The sequence below is a fragment of the Rhinolophus sinicus genome, chromosome 17 (genome assembly GCF_057876585.1).
Source record: "Rhinolophus sinicus isolate RSI-liver-muscle chromosome 17, RSI-T2T, whole genome shotgun sequence".
Taxonomy (NCBI): Eukaryota; Metazoa; Chordata; class Mammalia; order Chiroptera; family Rhinolophidae; genus Rhinolophus; species Rhinolophus sinicus.
In genome coordinates, this window is record NC_142517.1 from 49,085,087 (window position 1) to 49,096,915 (window position 11,829).

An 11,829-nucleotide genomic window follows, 5' to 3' on the forward strand; every position below is an offset into this window, starting at 1 on the left:
GTTTATGGTGATTTTACTTTGTATCTTTATACTTTCCTGTGTATTCTAGTCTATCACAATGATGACTATTATCTTGATTATTAGAAAACTATATTACTTACACAAATGTTACCATTATAAGACTGGTATCACAAACCTCATTCTACATAGTAGCCCAAATTAAATCTATTTCCAGAAATAAATGGATTTATTAGTTTTGTGCTGTTTTCCAATAGGAATGTTTCTTCTTAGGTACTGACAATTATAAGGGACCACAAAACTGAAATCTTAAAGATAGGAAATAAAAATGTAAATAAGTATGCATATTCAGGGATGATCATCAAAATATATACGACCTCCTACTGCATGAACATGGCTCAGTGAAACCTGACACGGGCCATAGTACTAGACAAGAGTTCCAGGGGCCCTCCACTGACCCAGGAGTTCCACTTTAGTTGGTGTTTCATGGGGAGGTCCAAGGGCTAGGGTTAGGAGAAGCAGAGGGACAGTCAGGGAGCTCAGGATAGCAGCTATTTACCAACCAGAATAGATGTATTTTAACATTTTAACAACCAGTACCACTGAATTGGTACATAATAGCTGAGCACCAGTGCTAGAGGTACCCAAGCGTTGTCAACCAGTAAGCGAACCATTCGAAAATGATCACCTCTGATGCTTACGACTACATTGTAAGCTTGCCCTAAAGAAAAACCCCACACACCAAGCCCCATAAGTAGCCTCAGCTGTTACCTTTGCATGGGCAATCCTATAGTGACAGCCCAGGGCTATCTCTAGCCCCCCTCCTAAAGCCACGCCTTGGATAGCTGCCACCACAGGCTTCTCATTTCTCTGTATTTCATCTACTACATGTCCTAGTGAGAAGTTAGAAGTAACAGGAGCGCTGAAGGCACGGATATCAGCTCCTATGGACACAAAAACAAGGAGAAGAGGGTTGACAAAGACATGGGCTTTATTATGTAACAATAAGGTACCAGATAATTCTTAAGGGATCTCAGCCCTCTTTGGACCCATAAAACACTTCATCCTTTGAGTGGAGACACAGTAAAGGAACAAATAGCATGGAAAACGTAGATCAATATGAAAGAAAATCCTCAAATCTTTATCAGGAATCCTGTAATCTTCTAAAAGCTGTGTTTCCATATGCTAGGTAGCAATTCTATCTTTAGAAAAATTAAAAACATCAGAGAAGCAAAATAGAGATTCTCCGACAGTGACCATTATTCTGAGACTGAGTCAGCCTCTTCCATCTTTTCCGTGATACTGTTCAACAAACCCACTCACAGCAATTTCGAGCCATATCATTGTTAAGGGTGAGTCATTACAATTGAAAATCACAAGGAAAATGCATACATATTTATGAGTTATACGTTAATCAACCAGCTTGGAATTATGTTTTTGTGATAGATTTTTTTGTGTGTGATCAATAACAGTAACAACACTTATTGCTTTTCCTAATTATAAAAATAACATGCATAATGGAAATTTTGAAAAATACACAAAATTATAAAGAACCTAAAGATCACCCCAAATATCACTACACACAGATAACAATGTAATATTTGATAAATTCTTAGTTTTTTCCCAATGCAAATATATAAATGGCTTTGGGACTTTGAGTAAGTTATTTAACCTTTTTGTCTCAATACCTATTTAAATGACTAATGTCAGAATTAAGTGAAAGTTTACTATAATATATATTATTAGTAATATTGACAGCATTCTGTACAATCATTTTTATATTTTCTTTTTTCACATAACATTATACATAATGATCTTTCCCCCTATAACATTGTATTTCTGGAAAACATTAAACTTGATACAAGTTAAAAAGTTAAAATAATTACTTCCTGTTCAGCCTATTTGTCTTATTTTGTTCGTTTTTGCTACCTGTACCTCATCTAACATCAATTGAGGGATTATGCTTTTTTCTCTCTAAACCATCATATTTTACACTCTAGCCTATTATTATTATTGTTGTTGTTGTTATTTAGGTTCCTTTGGCTTTAGCAAAACAAGATAAATTTCAATTTGAATCCCAGGCCTATCATTCCTGTGAATTTAGATTAAAATGGTTTCTCATGTAATAATACCAATTAACATTTATTGGATAAATACATCAGGCACAGTGCTAAGTTATCTCATGTAATTTTCTTAACACCTAGGTTAAGTAGTGTTAACTCTCCCCATTATACAGGTAAGGAAGTTAAGGCTTTGAGATGTTAAGTGACTGGTTCAGACATATGACTAGTAACTGGTAAAATAAGGGTTTCCACCCAGGCTGTTTGACCATAGATCACATTCTTAAGTTTCACAGTACATTCTTCTTGCAGCATAAAGTTAGTATTATTATCCCAATTGTACAGAAGCCGAGGCAGAGACGAGGGTGTAGTGATTTCACTTTTCAACTCTTTGTTTCTGGCGTATAGAAATGCAATTAATTTTTGGATATTGATTTTTAAATCCAGTAAAATTGCCAAATTCTTATTAACCCTAATAATTTTCTGATAGATTACCTTTAATTTTTCTATAGACACTATCGTATCTTCTGGATAATAAAGTTTGTTTCTTTCTTGCCAATCCTTATACCTTTTATTTCTTTTTGTAGCCTTACTGAGCTGACCAGGGCCTGTAATGCAATGTCAAATACAAATACAACCAGCCTTGTCTTGTTCCTTTCCCATAAGGAAAGCTTTCAATTTACCATTTTGTTTGATGTTTGCTGTAGGTTTTTAAAAGTAGATATTTTAGCCTGATTAAGACATTTCCTTTCTATATCTAGTTTACTAAGAATTTTTATCTTTAATCCATTTCAAATGTTATCAGTGCTTTTTCTGCATCTCTTGAAATAATCATGATGGTTTCTCTTTTAATCTTTTAATAAGATGAGTTACATTGGTCTTCTAATGTTTAACCAATCTCGTATTTCTGGGATAAAAGTGATATATTACACTTTTATATATTGTTAGATTTAATTTTATAATACACTGCTTAAGATTTTTATATCTGAAATGGGCCTGTAATTTTGCTTTCCGTTCTGTCCTTGAAAGGTTTTGATATCAAGGTTACACTAACCTCACAACATAAGTTGGGAAGTGTACTGAGTTGAAGGATGTATACCCAGAACCTGTGAATGTGACCTTATTTGGAAATAGGGTCTTTCTAAATGTATTCAAGCAAAGATGAGTCATAGTGGATTAGGGTGAATCTATATAAGATCAGGGAAGCTTGGACTTCAGGGAGAAGGCCACAGGAAAACAGAGGTAGAGAGGGGAGTGATGCAGCAAAAAGCTGAGGATAACCAAGGACTGCTATCAACCACAAGAAGCCAGAAGAGGCAAGGAAGGGTTCTTCCCTACAGCCTTGGGAGGAAGAACGGCCTTGCAGATATCTTGATTTTAAACATTTAACCTCCAGAACTTTGAGAGAATAAATTTATGTAGTTTTAAGTTACCCAGTTTGTAGTCATTTTTCACAGCGGCCTAAGGAAACTAATACAAAAAGTGTTTCCTCTTTTATTTATTCTCCAAAATATTTGTGTAAAATTAGCATAATATTTTCCTTGACTTTTCAGTAAGAGCTTGCCAATGAAGTCATCAGGGGCTGGAATTTACTTTGTGAATTTTTTTTTATTATTATTATTACTGATTCAATTTCTTTAATGGTTATAGAACTATTTGAGTTTTCCATTTCTTCTTGAGTCAGCTTTTGTAGGCTGTAGTCTTCTATTTGTTCATAATGCCTTCATTATCTTTGTTAATCGCTAGAGTATCTGCAATGATATCCTTTTTGTCATTTTTTATATATTGTTTTTCTGTCTTTTTTTTCTTGATCTATCTCTCCAGGTTTGTCAATTTTATTAGTCTTTCAAAGAATTAACTTTTGACATTGTTGATCCTCTTGATTCACATTTATTTTCTATCTCATTAATTTCTTCTGTTTATTATTTCCTTCCTTCTACTTCATTTGGTCTATTTTAATGTTTGTTTTGTTAGTTCTTTGATACAGACGTTTATTATGTTTTAGTCTTTTTTCTTTCCTAATATATAAAGCTATAAATTTCCTGCTAAATTTTGCTTTCACTGAATTTGTCAAGTTATATATGCTGTGTTTTCATTATAATTCAATTAAAAATATTTTCTAAATTCTACTATGATTTATGCTTTGACTCAAAGGTTATTAAGAAACCAATTTCATTTCTAAACATAAGAGAATTTGCAGTTATACTTTTGTTATTGATTTCTAGTTTAATTGCATTGTTGTCAGATAACATTTTAAATAAAATTTATTGAAATAAGGTTTCATGGTCCAGTATCTGGTCAATTTTTATAAATGTTGCAGATTTAAGAAGAATGTGTATTTTGTAATTGTTGGATACATTGTTCTATATAAATATATTAAGTCAAATCTGGTAATTCCTAAAGTTTTCCAGGAGAATAATTTTTTCTGCCCTGAACTCTAACTACATTCTTTCTCTTCTATCTCCTTACTGACAAAGAAATACCAAATTCTCCATAATTCTGATCCCTAGCTGCGTGCCTCAAAGTCACCATCTTGGGCTTCCCACCTTAAGTTTTCAAATAGTTGAGTAAGCCATTTAATAGCTGGTTAATGTTTGGCATATTATTTTAATCTTTCTCGGGCTCAGCCTTCTCCTCTGTAAATAGAGATTATAGGAGTTATTAAGGATTAAAATATAATAAGTGTACAAATACTACTATTTTCATTATTAGTAAATAATCTATACAGTGCTGGAAATAAATAACCTATACATAGCAGGAAAGATATATGATAATTATTATAATGATTACCATTTTTATATTTATTTATTGTCATGATTCTAATGTCTATTTCTTCTCAGGCTACCATTAACATACATGAAATTCCTCTGGCTGCAGTAAGATTACATAGGCCCTCATATCCATGTGACTTTGTCTAAGGATATAATATATTCATTTGGGAAAAAAGGGAAGGTGTCACAAATACCACCGAATCACCATTTCAAATACTTTTGCTGTATTTTGTCAATATTTTGCATCTTCACAGAATAACCCAATAAAGAGTGGCATAGTTACTGAGATAGGTGATTATCAGGAGAAAAAATGAATTCCATTTCAAGACTGTGTGAAATAAAGAATAACATTTATTGAACATCTTCTGCATGCAGGCTCTGTACTAGAGGCTGTCAGATACGTTATCTCATTTAATCTCACAAAAACCCATTGAGACAGATATTACTGTATCTACTTTATAAATAGAGATATTGAAGTTCAGGAGATTAAAGGGACTGGCTCAAGTTCACATAGGGTGAAGAAAATATACAGAGCAGGTATGTACCAACAGGTATATACTAGCAGGTATAACAGCCATCAAGCCTGCACCCAAATATCTTCCAAAGGTCCAATCCAATATAAAAGAAAGTAAGTTCTTTTCTCTGAGTCTCTCCTGTGATTCCTGTCTCTTTCTGCACAATGCTTCTTATTCTCACTCAAGTTTCCTATATCCATTACCAACACTAAGGTATTACCCACAGGCACAGCTGATCTTGGTCTGTGGCTGGATTCCAGAGATAACAGGAGAGGGTTAGATACTGGTTACCTGCAGAGAATTTGCCATCTGCTCCACAAATCACAATGGCTTTTATTGTAGGGTCTGCTATAGCTTTCTGCAGTCCCTCTTTTATTCCACTGAGTACAGCCATACTAAAAGAAAAAAATATATATACAGGAAGCATTAGTCAGAATTAAATTTCTACCATCTCAGAGTTTTTTCCTTTCTTACCAATGAAAAATTAAACACATACACAATGGATAAAAATCCTAGACATTAATCATTAAGCTTTCACTAATTTGTTCAACAAATAACATATATATTTACTGTGCTGATTAAATAAATAAACTTTTTTTAAGAGCATATTCCTGCACTTTGTTGAAAAGTTAAATACTTAGAATTGGTATTAATTAATTTTAAAATATTATTATACATCTTCTAGGTTGCAGTGAAAGGAGTCTGTAATATCCTAGAGAGAACAAAATATACACAACAAAATAACACACTAAGATGAGTGCTATAATAGATACAAAAAAAGATGTGGAAGTTCAGAGGGGGAAGAAATTACTTTCAATTTGTCATATTGTTAAAATATAAGAAAACTGAAATACCCTAAAAGAAACAGAGGTATGGCAGGGGCTCCAAATTACCCCAAATATCCCTCCTTCCCCACTTTCCTGAAAGTATTAAATATCTGGTTTTTAGCTGGATATATAACTGCCCCAAATAAAGACTACATTTCCCAGCCTACTCTGCTATATGGATCGGAGCAGATTTGGTATATGCAACTTTTGGGAAGAGTCCTTAAAGGGCTGGGTGTGCTTTTTTCTTTTTCTTTCTTCCCTAATCCTGGCAGAAATGCAGACGTGATGGTTAGATCCAGAGCAGCCTTCATGGACCAAGAGTTGAAACCATGTATTGAGGATGGCAGAGCAAAAAATAGATGGAATTGGGATCCCTGATGATTGTGGAACAGCCATACCATTCTAGGACTCTGCTGTGAGAGAAATCAACTTTTTCTTGTTTAATCCACTATTATTTTGAGTTTTCTGTCCCGATAGCCAAACCTAATCCTAAATAATTTAGGAGGTAAATGCAAGGTCTGGGAAAGAAATGGCATATAAGTAGATTTTGCCAACTTTCAGTAGATGAGATAGTCATTGATAGAGAAGATGGTTAAAGCCAAGATTGAGTTTGCCAAAGGAAAAGAATAGAGAGTTGAGAGTAGATCTTCTGGATACACCCTCATATAAGAGGTGGGAGAGGTTCAGCAGAGTGCGTCAGCACCAAGGGAGGCCAAAGTCACAAAAGCCAAGAGAGGAGAATTTGCCAAGAAGCAGAAGATCAATAAATCCCAAGGGATGGTGGAGGAGAACCTAGGAAAAGTGGTGAAGAATTGCTTAAAGGAAAAATGATAGAACCAGAGCCTAATCAATTTTGCCTTGGAATTCTGAGTATTCTGGGTACAATGTCTGTTCTTTAACATGTAGCGTGGGAAAAAGAATATTAATACAAATGAAAAAAACAGCAAACTTCTAAAAAAAGCCAGATTGTTCAGATCAGCAACTCTGTATTAAAACCTGATGGAATAAGGGAGATACTTGCCCTTGTATATAATTCCTTTTCACCTTGTTACTTTTCATCATTTAAACGAGATGAAATCAAACAAAACCTCTTGTCTTTGACTGGTTAATTAGAAATACACTAACAAAAAACAGATTCTGAACCATCCATAATACTGAGAAGTCCAAAAGGCACATATTTCCTTTTGGATAAAAATTAGTCAAAATGAGCTTAATCAGTGCCACTGAGGAGAGGGTGGTTTATCCCATTTCATCCAACCCCTACTCTATTTCTTATGTTCTTGTTAATTTTGCCAAAATCAAATACAGAACATAAAGAAAAATGAAAATGGCTGTAATAGATACAGCTTTACTAGATTCAAGTCTAGTGAAAGGGACCACAGTCTGGTAGCAATGTCAAGGTCACAGAGGTTAAGAAATTATTTTGTCCTCTTAATATGAATGAATGGAGTTTAGAATAAAGATAACAGTTAACGAGTGCTGACCAAAACTCTTTAGCTTCTGTGACTATATGGTTTTTGTGACAGTTTTTTTTTTTAAACTGAATGTCATCAAATCAAGTTTGTGGCTTGTGACTAGCATTTTTTAAAACAAAGAAATAGAAAAGAGGAGAAAATAGAATATATCAAACTGTATAACAAGTAAAGATAAGTTTTGTTTCATGAAACTTAGTTTTCGGTTATATATTTGCATGTGTGTGTGTTTAGGTTGCTTTGTAAAACATGGGGTTTCCATGTGAAATGACAATAAAAAAAGTGTGAAAGCCATTGAGTTGAGAGATAGGCCTAGTAATCAGGCATGTCCTACACTGGGAAAGAGGGTTAGCATTCATCTGAATTGAAGGAAACGTGACTTGCTAACCTAGCAAAGGATTTAAATTATGTGTTTGGGCCCCAAAATTATTCAGATAAGAATCTCTTAGTGAGCTAGGAAGAGATAATTTTCCACATAAAATTAGAAACAGTACAAGGGAAAGGAAGGAAGAAAGGAGAAAAAGAAAAGTACAAAGAAAAAAAAAATCGGGAACCTGTTAAATTGAATGAACGTGCTGGGATGTACACCTCTCCCTAAAACAGAACTTCAGAAGCAGATAGAAAAAAGGGTGGAAAAGTATTTATTCCCAAGTAGGGGAAATTTTAATAAATCTGAAATGAATCCTGAGCAGCAGAGCCTGTGGTAGGGGCTGTAACAGGCCTCTGCTGAACAGAAATAATGATAGCTAACAGCTATTAAATGCCAGTTTATAATCTCTAGCATTTAAACTTCACAACAACTTTTATGAGGTAGATAGTAACATTTCTCCTGCAAGGTGAGTGGAGGGTGGATTAAATACTATAAACTTTAAAAAATAATTATAAGAAAATATCCCTAGTTATGGGTATTAGACTGTAGAACTTTTCCCCTCAAGTTCCTGATGGACATGGTTTCCCATTATGGGCAGAGGTTGAGGCAGACAGTCCTAATATCTAATAATTCTAATGAGAATATAGGCATGTCCAAAATGGATATGTAATTATATTACTTATGTTTTTCTTCATCAAAATCAAAATAACGAATATTTTACTTTTTTCTGAGAATGGCAAGTAATTGATCATCCTTGTGTGATTTTATTTCTGCAATTCTTTTGTATTATTAAATGTAATAATTCATATTAAAATGAGAATTATAATATTAATACAAATGATAAAATCAAATCTGATGATAGGATAAAAATTCAGTTAAAATTAGTTAAAATTAGCAGGTCTCATTTCGCTTTTTTTTTCCCTCCAGCAGCATGTGATAGTAAGAATTTTAACCAAAGGTCTTTCTCTCTATACTTCATATATTCATCGTAAATTATAACTTCTACTAATTTTACTCCCTGTGGATGGGTGGCTCTTTCCTAGGTTGATCGATCATATACTTTTTTCAGAGATATGCGATAACCAAATCTATATAACTTCATTAATTTTCAAAAAGCAGCATTAATCTCACTTTTAAAAGTAATGCTGTAAGTGCATTGTACAAATCTGGGGTAAGAGAGTTTAACAAGAAAGGTATTCCACGGTGAAATAAAAGATAAAGTGCACAGTTTTTCAGAAAATGGTATTTAATAATCTTACTCTGACATGGATCTTCTACTGAAGCACTAAGACCTTGAGGTTTAAACAGATCAGGAGATACAACTGCATTTTCTGGGCCCGGGCACAATTCACTTTTACTCACTGCGTTGGCAATGAGGACCTTTACTGATTTTTAAAAATGTGAAGGCACACTGTCAGATTCCTAAAGCTTTCAGTCACACATGTAAGGGTTGCCTGGGCTCCAGGTTGAGAAATGAGGGATTAAGGTCCAGCCAGCATTGCACTAAGACCTTTGGAATACAAAGTGGGCCACATAAGTCAAAGTTGCAAGCAAGCAGAAGTGTTCAGCACGAAGCTGGCATGAGCAGACCCGGTTCGAGTCCAGCTCCCCCGCTTCGTAGCCATCTGTCTGCCTCTCAGCCTTGGTTTCCTCCCCAGCGAAATGGGCATGAAAGTTCTCTGCGACGATTAACCAAGCTGACCTATGTAAAAGGCCCTGGCAAACGCCGTCGTTCAATTTGAGTCAGTGTCTTTCTCCGTTTAAACCAGGAGGGGAGAGTCAAAGCCTCCTGAGCAAGCAGGCGGGGAAGGCCCCGCTGTCCCCAGGCTGGAGACGACCGAACCCGTTACCTGATCGCGTTGACCGGCGGGTTTCGGAGGCGAATCAGCGCCAGAGAGTTCTGTAACCGCGTATACTCGGCCATGGTTCCCGGGTCGCTGAAGTCGCCTCCGCCAGCCGCCGCAGGGCGATGCCACTTTTCCTTGCGCTCCGGTCCAGCCCCGCGAGGAGGGGCGCCCGCTGGGCCAATGGGAGCCCAGCGCCGCCTCCCGCCTCCTGCCTCCCGGCCGCCCTCTAGCACCGACGCGCACACTACGTCGCAGCCCTCCTGCTTCCCCCGACCCCAGGTCCCCGTCTGCAAAAGTTCGTCATCTCTTTCTATTTATTGGCTCCCTACCTGCTCCCATCACAAAGCAGATCTAGGAGGATAGTGGAAAATGGGTGGAACTGCCAGCAAGTCGAGGTTTGCAACCCCCTGGCCCAGAGCGACTGGTGGCTTCTCTGGGCAAATTCTGAGTTCACTAAGTTGTGGAGCTGTCCTTATTTTCATCTTCATGATCCTTAACAGGGACCGATATATGGGGTCCTGACAATTACGTGATATGACACAAACCTGGGATGTAAAATACACGCATCATGCATTTCACCTAAATGTTCACCAGTAACATGAACTGGGTATTTACAGAACAGTCGTATGGCAACCTAGTGAAACCTGGGTTTCTTTTCTGCCCAGTCCTCATCTTTCTTCTTCTGCCATTCCTTAGGATTGTGACTTCTAATACTGCATTCATTCATGAATTGTGCACCTATTATGTGCTAGGTCTAGGCAGGTGACTGAAGATAAACAAGGCCCAAACCCTTTTCTCTACAAGTTCAGGTTGGACTTCTACATGTGATTGGATTCTGGTGGTCTCCACAGTCTGCAGAGTGGTCAGAGGGCGGTCTGGAAGTTTCAGAGGAAAAAAACAATGGAATGAGTTTGCTCACTGGTGTTCCACAAATTTTAACAATGCTGAAGGACTGTTTTCATAGATGTTCTTTCACTTCTTGGAATTCAAAACAGGCTCCAGCTCCTGTGAAAATGCCAATTGCCTTGAAGCCCTGGAAACAAGTAGCAGTCAGAAGGGATCCAATCTGTCAAAGACAGACCTCACTTGTACCAGTCACAAGCAGCCCAGTGCCAATGCCTCTGGGTGCCAACAACCAGCTTCTTACAGGTCATATCAATCTTTAATGCCTCTGAAGGTTCGCCAGTCCCTGAACTCTACCTTGCCCAGAACCTCGATGTAAGATCAGCAGTTTGCTTTGCTTAGAGAGACTGTGCATGACCTGCAGAGCTTTCCCTTATTAGAGGAAGCAGTAAATGAAACTTTGTCTTCTTATTTCAGACATTGTTCTCTAGGAGAAGAACTCTGCCACGGCATCCTAGCAAGTTTGCCTCCACAAAGGCTGTGTAGGCAAGGCATAGCAGCTCTGAATGGCCTGAAACTCTTCCGGGAGCAAGGGGACATCAGGATGACGTGAAGCCATTTTGAGGCAATTTTTCATCTTTACCTTGGAGGAGTCAGACACACCTCATTTCTCATCTATCTCCTAGTTTCAGTTGAACACAGAACTTTCTGCTTTGAGTCTCCCCCACCCCCATCCCTTAGATACAGCTGCAAACTTCTATAAAATTTAAAATTTAAGAGGGCACTTACTCTCAGATTTCTGCAAGTGGTGACCCTGCCCTGCTTCTCAACAACAGAGCGACTTGGTTCCTGTCATCCGTCATCCAGCACTTTCTGTTTGGTGTCATCCTGTGGGACTAGGAACACAGGGAGCTGATACCACGCTGACCTTTCTTTTGCTGTCTACGTAAATAATAAAGTGTCTAAATCTATTTTGGGCTCCTATGGGCCGAATCTAAATGTGGCGAGCCAATTTAGCAGATGGCACCATGCTGCTGCTTGCAGACTGCTTGACCATTGACAGTTGCTTGATGATTGTGATGAATTGTTATATGCTTAAATTGTCTTCTCATTCAATTTGTCTCAATAAGTGCTACTTAACTGGATGCCATTCTTCTTGGCTAAGG

General features: G+C 37.0%; 1 protein-coding gene across 1 annotated transcript in view; it reads right to left on the bottom strand.

Annotated features, from left to right (window-relative positions):
• Positions 1-9,982, bottom strand: part of EHHADH (enoyl-CoA hydratase and 3-hydroxyacyl CoA dehydrogenase) — a 37,583-nt gene extending 27,601 nt beyond the window's left edge. The window contains exons 1-3 of the mRNA XM_019735860.3: positions 9,824-9,982; positions 5,596-5,699; positions 730-902 (exon numbers count right to left, since the gene is read on the bottom strand). Of these exons, the coding sequence (XP_019591419.3) occupies positions 730-902; positions 5,596-5,699; positions 9,824-9,897 (351 nt within the window). The 5' untranslated portion in view covers positions 9,898-9,982. The remainder of the gene's footprint in view (positions 1-729; positions 903-5,595; positions 5,700-9,823) is intronic.
• Positions 9,983-11,829: the final 1,847 nt, after the last annotated feature.